General features: G+C 54.8%; 1 protein-coding gene across 5 annotated transcripts in view; it reads left to right on the forward strand.

The window, feature by feature from the left end:
* LOC127035393 (cAMP-dependent protein kinase catalytic subunit alpha) overlaps nucleotides 1-3,679 on the forward strand; it is a 47,316-nt gene extending 43,637 nt beyond the window's left edge. For all 5 annotated transcript variants that reach the window (XM_050925220.1, XM_050925219.1, XM_050925218.1 and 2 more), the window contains exons 7-10: nucleotides 29-124; nucleotides 243-365; nucleotides 1,475-1,639; nucleotides 2,358-3,679. In XM_050925220.1, coding sequence (XP_050781177.1) covers nucleotides 29-124; nucleotides 243-365; nucleotides 1,475-1,639; nucleotides 2,358-2,483 — 510 coding nt within the window. In that variant the 3' untranslated portion in view covers nucleotides 2,484-3,679. The remainder of the gene's footprint in view (nucleotides 1-28; nucleotides 125-242; nucleotides 366-1,474; nucleotides 1,640-2,357) is intronic.
* Nucleotides 3,680-19,330: the final 15,651 nt, after the last annotated feature.

Genomic DNA, 19,330 nt, shown 5'->3' on the forward strand with positions numbered 1-19,330 from the left:
TTCTCCCTTCTCTGTGTTTTGGCTCCAGGTAACAGATTTTGGTTTTGCCAAGCGGGTGAAAGGCCGAACTTGGACTCTGTGTGGGACCCCGGAATACCTGGCCCCCGAGATCATCCTCAGCAAGGTGAGCTGGGAAGGGCCTGTCCGCTGCCTGATCTCTAGCTGATCCCTGGCCACCAGGTGGTTCCCCCCACCCCTCAAATATTCGGTGTGTAACCTTGGGGCCTGTTTTCCACGGGCAGGGTTATAACAAGGCTGTGGACTGGTGGGCCCTGGGCGTCCTCATCTACGAGATGGCAGCTGGTTACCCCCCGTTCTTTGCAGACCAGCCCATTCAGATCTACGAGAAGATTGTTTCTGGCAAGGTATATGGGCTGGGGGAGGGGACGCTTGTGTGATAGTTTTTGGGGGGTTCCCCAGCTGAAAGGGGGTGCCAAGTCTCAGCGACTTATCAGAGTGATGCTTACATGCTGTGTCCCTGACATGCTCATGCCCTCCCAATTCCAAACACGTGGGCATCCTCCCTGTCATGTACCCCATTCCCCCTGCACCCCAACATATAGACCCTCCCTTGCTACGTACCCCTGTTCTCCAATGCATGAACATCGCCCCCATTGTGTCCCCCACACATGGACCCTCCCTCACCATGTAACCCTATTTCCCATCTCATGCGGACTCCTGGAACAGTTTTCTTAGACACTGTTGTGAGTTGCAAAACCCTCAACAACCCTCCTACGTTGCAAGATTAAACATTCCTTAAACACATCAGTCATCTCCAGGCACTGGTAGAGCACTCATTGCCATAGTAACCAAGAGCCCATAGTATTCCTCTGCCCACCCCAATGCCTTTTCGCCAAGGATCTCCAAGCACTCATGTTGGACACGGTCAGCTTTAAACCTAGTGGGGAACTCAACAGGCCTGGGTTCTGTTCCCGGTTCTCCTACCTGCTGAGTGACCTGGGGTAAATCATGTCTCCCTGTGCCTCAGTTTCCCGTTATGTAAAATGAGGCTAGTGATGCGGCAGCCCTGCTTTGAGATCTGTGGAGGAAAAATGCTCAATAAGAGCTGAGGGGCAGCTGCAAATTAACCATTTCAATTCCTGTGTCAGTCCTTAGCAGCGCCCCCACTTCTCATCCACTCATTGTCCTGGAGTGTTTTTAAAGGGCTTGTTATTTATTATTAGGTGTATTACGATAGTGCCAGAAGCCCCAGTCATGGATCAGGACCCCATTGTGCTAGGTGATGTACATAGTAGATGTATTATGGTAGTGCCTAGGCGCCCCAGGCGTAGCCTCGGACCCCCTGTGCTAGGGGCTATACATTACTAGATGTATTACAATAGTGCCTCAGCAGCCAGGCGTAGCCCAGGATGCCTCTGTGCTAGGGCCTGTACAGTATTAGGTGTACCTATGAATCTAGCCACGAGGGCAGGGCAGGTAAAAGCCAGAGCTCTCTCTCTCCTCCACACCCCAGGTCCGGTTCCCGTCTCACTTCAGCTCAGACCTGAAGGACCTGCTCCGGAACCTGCTGCAGGTGGACCTCACCAAACGCTTTGGCAACCTCAAGAACGGGGTCAACGACATTAAGAACCACAAGTGGTTTGCTACCACCGACTGGATCGCCGTCTACCAGAGGAAGGTAGGAGGGCGGCGGCGGGCAGAGGAGAGCCTGGGTAATTTCCACATGCGTGTAGCCTCCGTCAGCAGAAATTGAACCTGGGATCATCAGTGCCCAGGCCTCTAGAGCGCATTGATTACAGGACTCTGTAGCAGGGTGTTGTAGCTGGGTCCAACCACTATGGGGAGATAGGCTCACCCAGCATTGGTTTAAAGTAGGGAGCCCCCAGTCACCTGTTTGTAACATGGTGGCAAAAGCATGGTCCTGTCCCCAGCCCCTGAGGATAACAGCCTGCTACTGCTGCTGCCAGCTGATGGCGTTATTCCTCTAGCTCAGGTGGGAGAGGGCTGTGCTGAAGGTCCTGGTGATGCAAGTGGGGGATCCAAGGGGCTCATGACCCCCTGCCCTTCCCTGATTGCAAAGTGAGAGGAGGGAGTTCTGGGTAGATAAACGGGGGCTTGAGGAGGCACTGATCCTGCATCCCTCACCTGGTTGCTGAGGGGCCCGATCCTGTATCCCTTAGGAGTACTGGGGGCCCTGATTCTGGGCTCCTAAGCAGGGTCATGGGCTCCCCCTTCCATGATTGCAAAGTGTGATGGTTTCTGGCTGGATGGGGGGGTGGGGGATCTCATCCTTGCCTGCTTTGTTACAGCATTGGGGCCTGATCGTGCACCCCTAGGTGACCCGGGAGTGAGGGGGGTATACAAATGTTGATCCCTGACCTCCCCTCCCTTTGCAGGTGGAAGCTCCCTTTATACCAAAGTGCAAAGGCCCTGGCGACACGAGTAACTTCGACGACTACGAGGAAGAGGAGATCCGGGTCTCGATCACTGAGAAGTGCGCCAAGGAGTTTGCTGAGTTCTAGGGCCAGCGGCCCCCCCACCGGGAGGGCACGTGCAGAGCAGGTGGGGGCGGGGTTGGATTTGATCAGCAGAAAGACCAGAGTTCCTTGCCTGTGTGTTTTTATTTTTGTGGCAGGGGGTAGGGATTTGCCTGGATCTGCTTTGAGAGGGGGGGAACGGGAGACCCCTTATTCTAAACCTGTACTAAGTAAACAATAGTAGAGAAGGGCAGGAGTCTAAATTCTCCCATACGCATCCCTATTCCCCCCACTTGCACATGCTTCCCCCCCGGCCGTCACAAGCCTGCAGCCCACCCCAGCAGCTCTCTTCATCCCCCTCCTCACCTGGGGTTTAAACAGATTTCCCCACATTTACACACACTCAGCTCCCACTGGTTACTTCCCCCCCGACACACACTGATCCGGTTACCCCCACACTGCCTCTCAGTCCACACATGCTGCACCCCCACCATCCTGGCCGGCTTTATTGGTGGCTTTTAGTTTTTGAAGGAGGGGGCGGGGGGCGTATTTTGCCATCAAATTCCCCCCAGATCTTCATGGCTATTTGCAAAGGCTTCTGGGAGCAGGGTATGGAGCAAAGATGCCCCAACAGCCACCGACATGGCAGATCAATATCCTGGCATCCAGAATAGCTTTGAATCCCTCCCCGCTCCCCCCTCCCCCCCCCGGGGAGACAAAATCCCAACCCCCCGCCCACCATTCTGGAAAGAGGAAGGAGGAGGGAAATCTTGTCTCATTTTATAAACTTGGGGGTGGGGCTCCCTTTTTTTTTTAAATTAAAAATAAATAAGTAAAATAAAGTTTATTTTCTGTTAGGGAACGCGGAGGGGGAGTGGTAAGAGGTTTTAAAGATCCAGGCGTGGGGCTGGGCTGAGCTAACTTTCCCTACATCAGTCCCTGCCATCCCCAGAGAAACCTCCCTTCCCCTCCTCCACGGTGCCAGGAATTTTAACTCTCCAAGCTTTGAATGTGTCCAGGTTTTAGCAAGGAAAAAAAGAACTGTTTTTTTCAGGTAGAAACTGACAGTACTTCCCCACCCCCACGGTTCTCTGCGAGGTGTCTGGTTTGGGGGTATCTTACACCGGCGGGGGAGATCTGGGGGTCGGTTACAGGCTGGAATGGAGGTGCTGGGAGAGGGAATCTGCCCGGTGGGTTCTGTATTTTTAGCTCCCTTTGGAAATAAAATGCTGCCTTTTGAATCTAGACTGTGAATGTGAGCAACCCCCCACCCCCACCTCTTTGGCCTGTCCTCTGGTTCTGGGGCACTTGGTTATTTTCCCCCAGGTCAGTGGAGGCTGATACACTATTCTCCCTCCCTCCTCCCGTAGGCCAAATGGTGCCCTGCAGAAATAGCCTTAAAGGATTTTCTGGTGGGGGGGGGGGAAGGGTTCCCCTTACCCACAGTCCTCCTGGGGCTCCATTCTGCACCTCTGATTTTATGCTCTCGATTTACATTTTAAGATAACAAGGCAGGAGGAGAAACCAGAAAGAGGGGGAGGGTGGGTAGGAACACAGGATCCGAATTAGGCCCTGATCTCCCCCCCTCCCCACACTCCTAACTGCCCCCCCCCCCAGGGAGTGACCCCATTAGATCTGGGGTGAGGTTGGAGAGGTGTTAAGCCATGATTAGCCCCTCCAATGAGAGATCAGTGGGGGGGGGGGGCTGATACCTAGCTATGATCCTGCTTTATTGAAGGGGGGAAGGTGCGTGGGGGGGGCTTGTTCTTTTCATTTACTCTTCCTCCTGTCTGATTCGTAACACATCCTCCCTGCCCCAATGCAGTGCATCCCTGTGGTGCTCCTGTTCTAACACCCGCAGCCTGTTCCCCACTCCTGTGTATTCACCAGCCGGTTGAATTTCTTGTTTCTCTCGGGGGTGGAGGTGTGAGCTTCTTTTGGTTTCATAGATAAATTATATATATTATAAATACATGAGCGCTGTCTGGAGCAGAGAGGGGGAGCCCTGTGGCTAGGCCTCCCCCCCCAAATCCCCCTTTTCCACAAAGAAGCCTGAGAGTCCCATCTAGAGGGTGAGGATATCACCCACCCCGCCCTGGGAAACACGTCTGTGTCCTCCGACAACACTTGTTTCACTGGAAAAAACAAAACAACCCCCCCACCACCACCCTCACTTCCTATTTAACAGTGTGCTTTGTTGTAAACATATTTCAAACAATTACCAATAAAGTTTTGTTTAAAAAAAAATCAGACTGGCATTTGGGCTGTTCAGCTCTAGGGGCCAGTTGTCGTTGCTGTGATGAGCCAGGAGCTGTTCCTCTCCCCGGAGGCCCAAGGAGTTCAGGGATGTGGCTTGGGGGGGTTGGCGACTGCCATAAACGGTACCTGAACTCGCCTGGAGTTGAAAACCCAAAGGGACGAGTGTCGCCGCTGAAATGGGGAGGTGGCGTGTAGTCGATGGATAAACGGGCATCCCGAGCAGCAGTGGAGAGGTTATTTTATCCCTGTGGCTGGTGGGCGGGGGGCGACAGCTGCTGGAATGCCAGGGCCAGGTCTGGTGTCCACAGTTTGAGAAGGAAGGTGAAAAATTGGAGAGGAGCAGAGAGTTGCCATGAGAATGATTCAATGGGGGGAGGAACCTGCCTTATGTTGAGGTGCAAGGAGCTTCTTAAAGCGAAGGTTAAGGGATGCCGTGATCCCTGTCTCGAAGTACCTTGGGGAATAATGAGCTAGTCCCGCTAGCAGACAAGGGTCTAAGGAGAGCCAGTGGCTGGAAGCTGAAACTAGAAACATTCAGACTGGGAAAAAAGGGCAGGTTTTTAACTAGGGTGTAATTAGCCATTGAAACAATTCACCAAGCATCATGGTGGATTCTTCATCACTGACGCTGTTTAAATTGAGGTGGGAGGTTTTTCTAAACGATTTGCTCCAATTCCAACAGGAGTTAATTTAGGGAAGTCCTGTGGCCTGTGTTACGCAGGTCAGATGAGGTGCTCACAGTGGTCCTATCTGAATCGATAATCTAGCTACTTATGAGGCCGGGGCAGGAGAGGTGAACAGCCAGGCCGCCCCCGGTGTGCAGGAATGCAGTGCGCTAGCAGCAGGGGGATTGCCAGTAGCAGAATACTTCCATCTAAATGTGGATATGTGCGCCCCTTCCTTATTGCAGGGAAACTCCTTCCATGGGTGTGAATCTGCTTCCAAAGGGGATCAGGTAATGAGACGCCAGCTAAGTCCCTATGAATGAAAAGCAGTACTGTAAGTGATGAGCCCTTCTGTACAGCCCCTTGCACAAGGGGGTTCCAAGTGTGATCAGGCTGGAAACCGATTGTGTTTTGTGAAAGAATTGGAGGGTTTCAAATTTGTTCCCATTCTACATTGGAGTGAGTCAGAGCAGGACCTTGAACCTGGGTCTTCCACAGCAGAGGTGAGTGCCCAAACCACTGGGTTACTGGGGGGGCAGGGGTGTCCCCTTTTGACCTGAGAAACCTTAACTGAAACCAATCTGTCCTTGAGAGGTTTTGTTGTCTATAAATCCCCATTTTCTGGTGATAAAACTCCCACCCAGCTCCGCCTCCTGCAGCCTTCTGCCGCCACAGCCTGTACAAAGGAGCTTCGCTGCAATTTTTTAATGTAACCTTCATATTTTTACTCGTAGCAACCTTTGTGCTTTGGGCACAGGGCTGACGCTATTTGTGTGAGGGGATTTTCTTTTCTTAAAGTACCAGTCACCAAACCATGCGAGTTGATTAAAAAGCAATCTGGGCTTGTCTGCATGGGGAAGTTTGACTGGAGTCACTATGTGCTACTGTAGCTCTTCCAGTTAATTTCCTCAGGTGGAAAAACCCTCCCTGTCTCGCCCTCTTCACTGCAGAGAAAAGCTTGAACCAGGAGACCTTTCAAAAGTCCCCATAGTAGGAAGTGAATAAAAACACCCTGCCAGGTATTTATAAAATCTCATGATTTTGAAGCCAATCTCAAGATTTGGTTTGAGGCCCATCATTATTTTTCACCAATTGGAGTTGGCATCACTGCAGCTACAGGAACAAGGCCAATAGCCTGTCCAGTTTCCGCTTTGCAGCATTTTCTCTGGTCTCTGTTGCTGTCTCTCTATGGGCAGCTCCCCCTGTTTGTTTGGTGTGGATCTTGAATGAGTGGGGGGCCTAAAAAAGGTGTAAAAATTGGCAGAGGATTTTGGGGTGCAGGGGGCATTGGGCCTAAACTACTTTTAGTTCCTTTTTTAAAATCAGAGATTGCACATTGACTGTCTTTAATGTGTGTGTCAGGTATTATCCCCCTCTTACAGAGTGGAGCACGCACAGAACCCAGGCGTCCTGGCTTCCAGCCCCTCCTCAAACCACTAGACACCACTCCTCTCCCACCGCTGGAAATAGAACCAAGAGTCTGGATTCTCCAAGTCCTTTTCCCCACCCCACCTATGTCAGCTACATCTCTGCAGACTGTCCCTGTCCACCATTTTGGATGCCTTCCATGATTAGCCCAGCAGGGTGGCTTCAAGCATGGCCCCTCCTTAATCCACTCCCCCATGTCAGAGGGCATAGGACTGATCGTGTGACTGGCTACTATTTCCAGCAGTGCTAAGGGACCATGTTCTAGTGGTTAAACTGGGTGCATGAGTGTGGGGGTGGGGTTGTGTGCTGGGACTCCTGGGTTCTATTCCCAGCTCTGGGATGGGATCTGCTGAGTAAGGCCAGGGCAGCTGGCGCTGGGAGTCAGGACTTCTAGGTTCGAGTCCTGGCTCTGGGAGAGGAGTGGGCTCTGGGAGTCAGGGTCAGATGGGGCTTAGAAGTCAGGACTCCTGGGTTCTGTGCCACCAACTGTGTGACCTGATCCCTTCTCTCTCCCTCATTTTCCCATCTATAAAGTGATGATAACCAAGGCTGCTGTTCTCACCCCAGCCCCCCCATTGACACTCACTTTCTTCATCATGCCCGGCTGGAGCCTCATACCCCAAGATGACCTACACGGAGCTGTGCCTGGCACCATCCCTCAGGCCAGGGGCTGTTGGTTGATGCTAGTAACCAGATAAGAAACTAGATCCTCAGCTGGCATCAGTCTTTCATGTCTGTTGACTCTAAGGTAGTGGTGCCGATTGGCACCAGGTGATGCCAATGGCATGATGTCAATTGGGAATCTGGGCCAGGGCTATCTGAGAGCCAGGTCTGACTGCCAGGTAGCTCCTAATCTGCAAATCCAACCCAACAGCCATGGGGCTGCACACTCAGGGTGAAGGGCTCAGTGGCGTTTTCAGCTGGCGCCGACCAGCCGTGCAGAGAGGCAAAGCAGGTGATGCTGGTCTCCCAGCTGTGCTGCAAATCCTGCCACTAGGGGAGCAGGCAAGCAGCAAGGGCCCTGCAAGGGCTTTCAGGCTTTTGCTGCCACAGTCCTGGGCCCTGGCAGCTGTCTGGGACTTGGGCCCTGTGGTCCTGTGTCTCACCAGAAGAGTGCACCACACCGCCACTTAGGAGTTCAGGTTCCCTGGCTCATTTGAGCCTGTGTGTGACTAACCAGGCCGCAGCCAAGAGGGCTAATGTGACTTGCTTGCATCTGAGACTGTGGTGGCCCATCTGCTGGGAGCCAGAATGAACTGCAGCAGGGGGGCCCCTGAGGCAGCAGAATGGGGGGCAGTGGGTAAGAGTTCAATTGCTACCAGCAGCACCCCCGAGCGGAGAAAGGCTCCTGTGTCCCATTGCAGCCCCCTGCCAGACGGGCACCCCCTAGAGCAGAAAGGCTCCCTGCTCTGTTCCCCACACCTCTGAGCCAGCCTTGCTTAGCTGCACCCCCTCTGGATGGACCCAGATTTACTTCACCCAGACCCTGAGCCCCGGGTTGTTGGGTGTGGGGGATGGAAGCAGCCCATGATCTCCCCCATCCCTTAAAGGGGCAACCAAGCCTCCACCACTGTTGCTCTACAGCACCACCAAAGCCAGCTGCAAGCGGGGAGATGGGCCCAGCTCCCCCATGCGGGAAGTGGGGTGATGGGGCCTAGCTCAGCCCCTTGGCAGGGCTGGCTGTTTGCTGGGGGGCGGGCTGGAGGGGGAGCTAGATCAGCAGGCTGCGTGTGAACACAAAGTGAAGATTCATTAGCGAGGAAGCATCAGATCATTAAGCTCTTCCACTGGATGTTCTGCAGCCGCCCTGCTCCCTGCATCCGTCTCAGATGCTGCTCACTGCTATTTATATTTTCTCGTGCTGAGAGCAACATTTTTTCTCTCAAGGGGGGAAAAAAGAAGAATAAATAGAGGGAAAATGAGACAGAGTGAGCAGGGAGGAGGGGAACCAAACAAACCAAGCCACTGGCACCACGTGATTGGCCATTTCACAGGGGATGCATAGAGAGGGAAAAGAATTGGGGGGGCTGCTATGCTGTGAGGTGAGGGGTCAGCAGGAGGTGCTTTCTCTGTTAGCACTGACCCCAATGCCCCAGTGCAGCACTAGGGGGCGCTGTGCTGCAGGGAGCAGGGTGTGGGCTCAGCAGGGGGCCCTCTCCCCCCTCAGCGCTGACCCCAATGCCCTAACATGGAATAGCAGTGCTGCCTTCTATATGCATTGTAAAACTGATACCCTGCTAACAGAAATGGGGCGGTCGGGGGGAAGGGGGTAACAGTGTCCTTGCTAGAATGGGGCCAAAAGTTTGCAACAAATAATGTCCTGGAGGAATTTCCCTTCTCTTTCTGTTTGCAACTTTCATTGATTCCTAGAATAGATTTTCAGGCCTTCCAGGCTGACCCACTATATACATCAGAGAATCCATCCAGCTAGTCCTGCCTCCCCGGCCCATATCTGATGATTGAGCTAGAGCACGGAAAGCCAGTCAGGATTCCAAACCGTCATCCGAATAATTCTCCCTCTGCCGTGTGTTCCCAAACTGTGAGTTATTAAAAACACACCAGAACCTAGAGGCCCTAGCTGAAATCAGGGCTTGCTTGTCCCCAGTGTTGTACAGAAAGCCCCAGAGGAGGGCCCCATTGTGCCAGGTGCTGCACAGATCCCAGCTGAGATCAAAGCCCCATTGTCTGCAGAAAAACATACTCAGATACGGCCTCTGCCCCCAAAGACCTTACAATCTCCTGTGTGGGAGGGGAAACTGAGGCACAGAGAAAGAACCCCAATGTCCTGACTCCTACCCCAGGTGCCACCCACTGGACCACATCAGTCTTGGCTGGGGCTTGATCCAGAACGACTCCATTCAGCCATTTGGACAGGATGCAGGCTCCTCCTTCGCTGTGTGGGCGGGAGCTGTGCAGCCCAGGAGTGTTTCAGAGCTCTGCTAATTTCCAGGCTTGTGTCAGTAGCTAGGAACCAAAAATCAAGCCCAGAATTTCACCAGCCTCTGTGGTGGTTTTAAAGGGCTGGGGCCCCTCCCTACTCACATTGCTCGTCAATAACAGATCACCTGTCAGAAGCTGTGATTATTTTTCCTACTCCAAATGGAGCTATTCCTCCCCCTCCTTTGCCTGTTTCCGAGAGCCCTGGCTGCCGTGCTCCCCCAAGAGTTGCCCTTGCGATGTGAAGTATTTAAGCTGGGGTTTTGTTTCCACACTAGCCCTGGTCCCTTTCCCTGGCAGTGGAGAGATGGTTTAGATGGAAACCCCCTTGTCTGACAGTCTCTGAAATGGTAATAACTGGGCTATGTAGCGGCACCTATTCTAGTCCTGGGTCTACCAGAGCCCTGGGCTGAACTGTTGGCTTCTGAGTCACAGGGCAGAGTGCTGGCCCCTGGGCTGCATTGCCCCAGCTGCTTTCTAGAGCCAACCTCCAAAATGCTACAGCCGTCATCTCCTGTGTCATTTTATTGCATGTATGTACTGGTCCGGGTGATCCTTGGCCGCACCCCAGTGTAAACACGAACAACAAAATGCCGCTGTGTTCTAGACTCGGGCTCCAGAATGGTGTGGCATGTTCTAGATAGACATTAAAATGGTGCGGGCTAGAACAATGCCAAAATATTTTTGTGATCTAGGTTCTAGAGGGCCATTGACCCAATAGCCTAGACCAGGGGTGGGCAAACTTTATGGCCTGAGGACCACATCGGGGAATAGAAATTGTAGGTTGGGCTATGAATGCTCACAAAATTGGGATTGGGGAGGGGGAGGGCTCTGGGGTGGGGCTGGGGAAGAGAGGTTTGGGGTGCAGAAGGGCGCTCTGGGCTGGGACCGATGGATTTGTAGGGCGGGAGGAGGATCAGGGCTGGGGCAGAGGGTTGGGGTGTGGGGAGAGGCTCAGGGGTACAGGCTCCAGGCCGTGCTTACCTCAAGCGGCTCCCGGAAGCAGCAGCATGTCCCTTCTCCGGCTCCTATGCGGAGGTGCAGCCAGGTGGCTCTGTGCCTTGCCCCATCCGCAGGCACCGCCCCTGCAGCTCCTATTGGAGTGCTTAGGAGCCGGAGCGGGGCCATGCCACAGCTTCCAGGAGCCGCGTGGTGTGGCCCAGACACTTTACCCCATCTGGAGCGCTGGAGCAGGGCAAGCCCCAAACCCTGCTCCCCAGCAGGAGCTCGCAGACCAGCTTAAATGACTCGTGGACCGGATCCAGCCCCTGGACCGTAGTTTACCCACCCCTGGCCTAGATCAATGAGCCACACAGTCTCAGATGCTAGAACATGAGTCCAAAAGGTCACTGGATTCTTAAGCAAGTGCCTCAAACGCTGCCGAGCCTGGATCATTCCTCCAAAAAGTGGAGGTGTCGTAGAGCAAGGGTCCAGCACTGGCACCCCCTAGCGACGGAGGGAATTGCTTTAACCATGGGCAAGGTTAAAAGACAGACCCAGGCACTAGCTCTCCTGGGAGACTCAGATTCTTTCCTTCATTTTTCATTCTTTTTCTTTGCCTCTTTTTCCCGTTTCCAGGGCGAAGCACCTCCAGGGCTCTGCTCTCTGTTACACTTGGGTCAGCCCTCAGCCTTAACTCCACCTCAACCCTCCCCACTTTGCTCGACACAACCAGGGAAATGACCAAGGATTTAAAAGCTTCCCACGCAGATGAACTCCAAGCTGATCAATGCCAGACACGCTGGCTCCTTCCCTGCCTGGCAGTACTGCAGTTGCTTCCCGCACGCTGGGCTGGGACAGCTGGGACTGCTGGTGGATGGCCTTGGGGGACTGTCAGGGAAGTGGGGAGAGGTCAGAGGGATCTCAGCCCCTGGGGCCCAGAGCTGATGGAAGGGGGGTTTATTCCCAGCACCGAGAGGTTTTGCATAGCATGACTGTCCTGGGGGATCATGGGGTTCTTGAGAGCGAGGCTGTGCGGGGGCAGCACCGTTCCCCTTTATGGCTCTATAGATTCCCCGCCTGCACCCACAGATCACCGGGGGCCCCTCAGTGCTGGTCTGAAGCTCAGGACTGAGCGAGAACCAGCCACCCCCAGAGGCTGCTGAACGTGGGCTGGGCTGGGGTCCAACCCCTTGTCCCAGGATAGCTCCTGCACGTCAGGGTGGCGGGCCAGGAAATCTTTCACTTCCGGGGGTGGGTTCACTGGCTCTGGGCAGTTGTAGATCCCAATCCCTCACTCCCCCCATCACGGGAGCAGATCAGAGACCGCATCATTTTACAAGCCAGTCCCAGGATGTTCCCCCTCGGTCACAGCCTCCAATGTCAGGCCACAGCCACGGACCAGGCCTGACCGGACCCCGAGCCATTTTCCTTTGGACCTTTATGTGTTGGATCATCCCAACTTCGGCTCAGTTCCAAGAGCCTTTAACTGCCCTCCCAGTGGCCCTGAAATGAGGCTGTGTTATAGGGAGCTCCTAGGGGTGCAAAGGGGACACACACCCCCAAGTTCTTCAAGGGGCCCCAAATTCTCATCTGAAAAGCCAGACCAGGGACCAGGTGTCATAAACAAATAGTTAAGAGTTAATATCTCTTTTACCTGTAAAGGGTGAACAAACAGGGAACCACACACATGACCAGGGGACCAATCAGGAGACAAGATACTTTCAAATCTCGGTGGAGGGAAGCCTTTGTTTGTGTTTTTTGGGTTTTGCTTTGTTCTCTCTGGGCTCTGAGAGTGACCACACGTACCTACAGGCTCTCTAACCTTCTATTCCAATTTTGTGAGTACAAAAGTAGACAGGTGGTATAGTCTTTTTATTTGTTTTCCTTTATTTGCAAATGTGTAGTTTGCTGGAAGTATTTTAAATTGTATTTTGCGGGGGGGGGAGGCTTCTTTCTAGTGTCTATAAGCTGACAGACTGTGAAACTTTTTACCATCTAAATTGCAGAGATAAATTTTACTTTTTTTTCTTTCTTTTTATTAAAAGTTTTGCTTTTAAGACCTGTCTGATTTTTTCCCCTTGTTGAGGCTCAAGGGAACTGAGTCTGTACTTAACAGGGAAGGAGAAGGGAGGGGAAGGGTGGAATCGCTTTGTTTTAGATTCACGGAGCGTGAATCTGTCTGTCTCTCCAGGAGACCTAATTTCTCTGTGTTGTGATTCAAGGAGTTTGAATCACAGTGATCTTCCAGGGTAACCCAGGGAGGGGAAGCCTGGGAGAGGCAACGGTGAGGAAAGGGGTTTGCTTTCCTTGTGTTAAGATCCAGGGGGTCTGGGTCTTGGGGGTCCCCAGGGAAGGTTTTGGGGGGACCAGAGTGTACCAGGCACTGGAATTCCTGATTGGTGGCAGCTTATCAGATCTAAGCTGGTAATTAAGCTTAGAGGAATTCATGCTGGTACCCCAATTTTTGGACTCTAAGGTTCAGATTGGGGAAAGATACCATGACACCAGGTTCTGTGGTGTCAAGCAGCAGAAGTGCTGCAGCTGGGAGAGGTTTTCTCCTTCACCCTAACTAGACATCACATCACAGGAACCAGACTGGACCCTAAACCTCAAGATTTCCCAGGGGTCTGACTCACTCCCTCCAGGGAGGTTGGGGGACTCTGGACATAGTGACCTGCTGGGATCCCAAAAGATCGATGTGTCACCCCCCACCCCCTCCCCTAGGTCTGGGACCCAAGCAGGGGCGGCTCTAGACATTTCACCACCCCAAGCAGAGTGGCATGCTGCGGGGGGCGCTCTGCTGGTCACTGGGAGGGCGGCAGGCGGCTCCGGTGGACCTCCCACAGGCGTGCCTGCAGAGGGTCCGCTGGTCCTGCGGCTTTGGCAGCAGAGCACCCTCCGCGGTATGCGCCCCAAGCATGCACTTGGTGTGCTGGGGCCTGGAGCCGCCCCTGGATCCAAGGCCCAGCCTTGAAAGGAGACCCACGGTCATTTGAGTGTTTGGCGTTTCATTGCTCAGTTCTAAGCAACCCCTCTGGTTGCCCCCAGCCGGGGGAAGGGAGAGTGGGGCACATCTGCAGGGCCACGCCTGGCCAGGAGGGGATGCAGAGGGGTGGCCCCTTCCCTCGATGATGGGGGTGCAGCCAGGCGGTGGAGGTGGGCGTGCTGCCCGAGTGGCCAGAAAGACGTGGCTAGAACCAAAACCACCCCACAATCCCGCATTGTTGCACAGAACAGAGGCTGGAACGAGGCTGCCCGGAACTGGGCATGGCCTGGGAAGAGGGAGCATGTGCCAGGCAGCTCCAGGGACAGCACAGAAAGACAGAAGGACAGACAGACACTAGAGACAGACACAGCCTGTGATGGACAGAGAGGAGTGTCCAGCGAAGGATGGATGGAAACGGGGGGTGGGCGTGGGAGCTGAGGCTGGACAGAGCAAGGGGTGCAGTGGGGGCCGTGGATGGGACGTCTCACAGCGACGGAGCAGATGGGACCTCCCAGCCCTGAGTCTCAGGCAGGGGAATGGATCGGAGGGGCAGGGGTGTCTGTGCCGGGCCAGCACATCAGTATCATAACTTTAGTCCCAGATTTGGACCTTAGCGTCCAAAATATGGGGGTTAGCATGAAAACCTCCAAGCTTAGTTACCAGCTTGGACCTGGTACTTGCTGCCACCACCCAAAAAATTAGAGTGTTTTGGGGCACTCTGGTCCCCCTGAAAAACCTTCCCTGGGGACCCCAAGACCCAAATCCCTTGAGTCTCACAACAAAGGGAAATAATCCTTTTTCCCTTCCCCCCTCCAGGTGCTCCTGGAGAGATACACAGACACAAGCTCTGTGAATCCAAACAGAGTGACTCCCCCTCTCCGTTCCCAGTCCTGGAAACAAAAGCACTTTCCTCTTCACCCAGAGGAAATGCAAAATCAGGCTAGCAAATCCAACACACACAGATCTCCCCCTGATTTCTTCCTCCCACCAATTCCCTGGTGAGTACAGACTCAATTTCCCTGAAATTTCCCAGAAAAGAAAACTCCAACAGGTCTTAAAAGAAAGCTTTATATAAAAAAGAAAGGAAAAATACATACAAATGGTCTCTCTGTATTAAGGTGACAAAATACAGGGTCAATTGCTTAAAAGAATATTGAATAAACAGCCTTATTCAAAAAGAATACAAATCAAAGCACTCCAGCACTTATATTCATGCAAATACCAAAGAAAAGAAACCATATAACTTACTATCTGATCTCTTTGTCCTTACACTTAGAAACAGAAGATTAGAAAACAGAAACTACTTCTCCAAAGCTCAGAGAAAGCAGGCAGACAGAAAAAGACTCAGACACAAACTTCCCTCCACCCAGAGTTGAAAAAATCCGGTTTCCTGATTGGTCCTCTGGTCAGGTGCTTCAGGTGAAAGAGACATTAACCCTTAGCTATCTGTTTATGACAATCAGGCTCTGCTGCCTCCTCACACCCTGCAGGCCCCCGCCCCCGGCTGCTAAGGAGCCCCAGGTGTGCACCAGCTGACTCACAGGTGAGAAGGGAGAAGCCAAGCAAGGGCTGATCAGGCGAGGGGGGATGTTGGGGTGAGGATTGGGAGAGTTGGGGAGGGAGGAGTGGGGGGGCTGCGCATTGGGATTGAGGGGTGAAAGGCCTTGGATCCAGTTCCCTGACTCCACCCAGTGCCCGAGGTTGCAGGGCAGGAGCCAGGGCCAGCTCCAGGGGTTTTGCCGCCCTAAGCAGCCGGAAATAAAAAAAAGCTGTGATTTTGATCTGCGGCAATTCAGTGGCAGGTCCTTCGCTCCAAGCGGGAGTGAGGGACTCTCCACCAAATTGCTGCCAAATACCTGAAAGTGCCGCCCCGCTCCGGAGTGGCCACCCCAAGCACCTGCTTGATAAGCTGGTGCCTGGAGCCGACCCTGGCGGGAGCGCTGGCTGGGGGGAGCTCCCAGCTAGTCCAGCCTGGCCTCTCCCAGCAGGGGGCGCTGTCGGGTCTCCAGGAGTGGCCCTGGTGGCAGAGCTGAGGTGGGCCTGGGCTGTGATTACCCCAAAGGGGCTTTTCCCTGGAGGCTGCCAGTCCCAGAGACTCGTGTGGTACCCGTGGGCTCCCCAGCCTGCGCTGCCCCATGTCCCCACCAGGGGGCTCCCTATGTCCTAGCCTGCAGCAGTCATGGTGGGAGTCCCTGCCCCACACAGACTGGCCATTCAGCTGGGTGCCCCGCAGTGACCCCCTGCCCCAGGGTCCTGGGCAGCCCGGCCGGGCGCGGCTCCTGACATGTCAGCAATCGCTGCCTGTTCGTCTGACCCCGGGCCAGGAAGGAGTCCTCAGAGCCACCTGCCCATGTGGCAGTAACTAGAGAAACTCGCCAGGCCGAGGGTGGGGGGTTGGTAGATGGTCGGCATGGAGGGGAGGGGTGGATGGGGGGTTGTTAGTGGTGGGATGGGTACTTGGAGGATGATGGTGTGTGGGGAGGGAAGGAGGGAGGGATGGGGTGCGTCATGTGTGGAGGTGGATGGAGGCATGAGTGGGAGGGAGGGATGGGCAGGTGTGTGAGTGGGATTGTGGGATGGGTGTGGGGGAGATTCGATGAGGCAGGGATGGAGTGTGTGGAAGTGTGGGGGGAGGGATGGGCAGGTGTTGTAGTGAGCAGTGGGATTGTGAGATGGGGGGATTTGGGGAGGCAGAGGTGGGGTGTGTGGAGGTGGATGGCGTGGGGTGGGGAGGGAGGCAGGAATGGGGTGTGTGTGGAGATGTCGATAATTCCCCTCCCCCTAGCGCTGAGGACGGAGGCGCCGCCCCTCTGCCCCACCATGGCCCTCGGCTTTCACTTTGCCTCCCCCAACCCCTCTCCTTGCCCCACAGCTGGACCCGGCTGGTGCCCACCTCACTGGGCCTGCAGCCTGATGGTGAGGGGAAGGCACCACCTGCTGGCCCTGGGGTAGGGGCGGAGGGGTTGCACCAGTGGACATTTCATGGCCTCCAGGCTCTGTGTGTTGGAGGGCAGGCGGGGTGCGTTCAGTTGCAGTACGAGTGGGGCCCTACCAAATGCATGTCCGTTTTGGTCAATTTTACAGTCATGGGATTTTAGAAATAATGAATTTCATGATTTCGGCTATTTCCATCTGAAATGTCAGGTGCTGTAACTGTCAGGTCCTGACCCAAAAGGAGTTGTGGGGGCGTGTCACAAGGTTATTGTAGGGGGGGTTGCGGTGCTGCTGGTGGGGTGCTGCCTTCTGAGTTGGGTGCCCGGCCAACAGCTGCCACCTTCTGGCCCCCTAAAATAACCTTGGGACCCCCTGCAACTCCCTTTTGGGTCAGGACCCCCAACATGGGAAACGCTGGTCTTCCTTGTGAAATCTGTATAGTACGGGGCACACAAGACCCGATTTCATGGAGGGAGTCCAGATTTCACAGCCTGTGATGCGTTTTTTATGGCCGTGAATTTGGTAGGGCCCTAAGTATGAGCATACAATGCGAGCCCCGGGCTCCCCCTACCCAGCTCTGCCGGTGCCCCTCAATCCTGACCCGCAGCCTCCTGCTAGCCCAGTCCTTAGCTGCCCCCAGCTCTGTCAGTGCCCCCCTCTTTCTCTCCAAAATGTGCCATCATAGTGGTATCTGGGCTCTCCCTCCACCCCCATCCAACCCGCCATGCCAGGCATCGCATGGAGGTGGGGGTGCACGCCAGGCCGAGGGGCCGGGAGCTCCTGCCTTCAGCAGAGTGAGACTAACTGGCAGGGCTGACAAGCTGTCAGGTGCGCGGGGATCCCCGGCCTCAGCCCCTGCTCCCCCCTGGCTGGCTGGGGGCCAAAGGGGAGCTGGGAAGGGAGCCTGGTGATGGATCCAATCGATTGCGGCTGCCCCGGGGCTGCTCACTCTGACAGCTCCATGCAGCTGGGGGCGGGGGGTGTCAGTGGTGTGACAAGCTCTCCTCCTGCCCCCCTCCCATCTGGGGTTTGTCTCTGTCTATCTGGTTTGGGCAGCAGCCTTCTTGGGGGGCTGGGCGGGGGCTGTCTGGCTGGAGTGGGGGGGTCATGGATGCTGGGGTTCCCCAGACCTGATCCAAACCCCGGACTTTGGCCTGGTTTGGGTTATATGATGCCTGGTGGTAGAGTGTGTGCAGCTGTCTGCCCCTTTCCACAGCCCTCAGGCCATCCCTCCATCCACAGCCGTCTGTCCATCCCTTCACCCGCCCCAGCCCTCCATCCATCCCAGCCCTCCATCCACATTCATCTATCCATCCCTCCACCCTCCTCATTTCAGTTCATCCCTCCACTCTCCTCATCTCAGTTCATCCCTCCACCCTCCCCATCTATCCATCCACAGCCCTCTATCCATCCATCCCTCCACCTGCCCCATCCCTCCATCCACATCTCTCCATCCATCCCAGCCGTCCATCCACATCCATCTATCCATCCCTCCACCCGCCCCATCCCTCCATCCAGAGCCCTCAGTCCATTCCCACCCCATCCATCCATCTTCTGTTCATCTTGACACCCCCACCCATCCCTACCCCCTCTATCCATCCCTCCATCAACTCCATCTCTCCATCCACACCACTCTGTCCATCCCTCCATCCACAGCCGTCTGTCCGTCCCTTCACCCGCCCCAGCCCTCCATCCATCCCAGCCCTCCATCCACATTCATCTATCCATCCCTCCACCCTCCTCATCTCAGTTCATCCCTCCACTCTCCTCATCTCAGTTCATCCCTCCACCCTCCCCATCTATCCATCCACAGCCCTCTATCCATCCATCCCTCCACCTGTCCCATCCCTCCATCCACATCTCTCCATCCATCCCAGCCGTCCATCCACATCCATCTATCCATCCCTCCACCCGCCCCATCCCTCCATCCAGAGCCCTCAGTCCATTCCCACCCCATCCATCCATCTTCTGTTCATCTTGACACTCCCACCCATCCCTACCCCCTCTATCCATCCCTCCATCAACTCCATCTCTCCATCCACACCACTCTGTCCATCCCTCCATCCACACCCCACTGACCCCATCCATCCCCACCTCCTTCTACACTCCTATCCATCCCCCACCCACTGTATTCCCTCCATCCACACCCCTCTGTCCATCCCCCAACCCATCCATCCCCTGTATTCATCTTCAAACTCTCTCACCCATCCCTACCCACTCTATCCATCCCCACCAATCCCATCCATCCCCCACCCACTCCATCCCTCCCTCCTTCCACACCCCTATTCATCTTCAAACATCTGCACCCATCCCCCCACCCTCTATCCATTCCCCCTCCCCTCCATCCATCCACACACACCTCTCTTCTATCCATCCCCCTCCTCACTCTGTCTATCCTGTACCTAACCAGGTATTTAGCTACCCCAATCGTCCAGATTCACTGTCTCAAGCCCAAGACATGGCAAAGGGTAATAGTGCTTCCTGCATCCCTTTGTTCACTACACCTCAGTCTTCACACACACAAAGCCAGGCCTGCACAACTCGTAATGCGGCAAGGGCCATATTACTCTAAAGAAAACAGCTGAGGGCTGAACCCCGCCCCCCGATACTGCCGACCCCCCCACAGTGCCGCCAAGCCCTCCCGAAACAACACAACCCAGCGCCGCTCAGCCCCCCTGAAATACTCCCCCTCAGCACCGCCCACCCCACAAAAACAAACCCTCCTTCCCCAGCGCTGCCCC

Source organism: Gopherus flavomarginatus, chromosome 16 (assembly GCF_025201925.1).
Source record: "Gopherus flavomarginatus isolate rGopFla2 chromosome 16, rGopFla2.mat.asm, whole genome shotgun sequence".
NCBI classification, from domain to species: domain Eukaryota; kingdom Metazoa; phylum Chordata; order Testudines; family Testudinidae; genus Gopherus; species Gopherus flavomarginatus.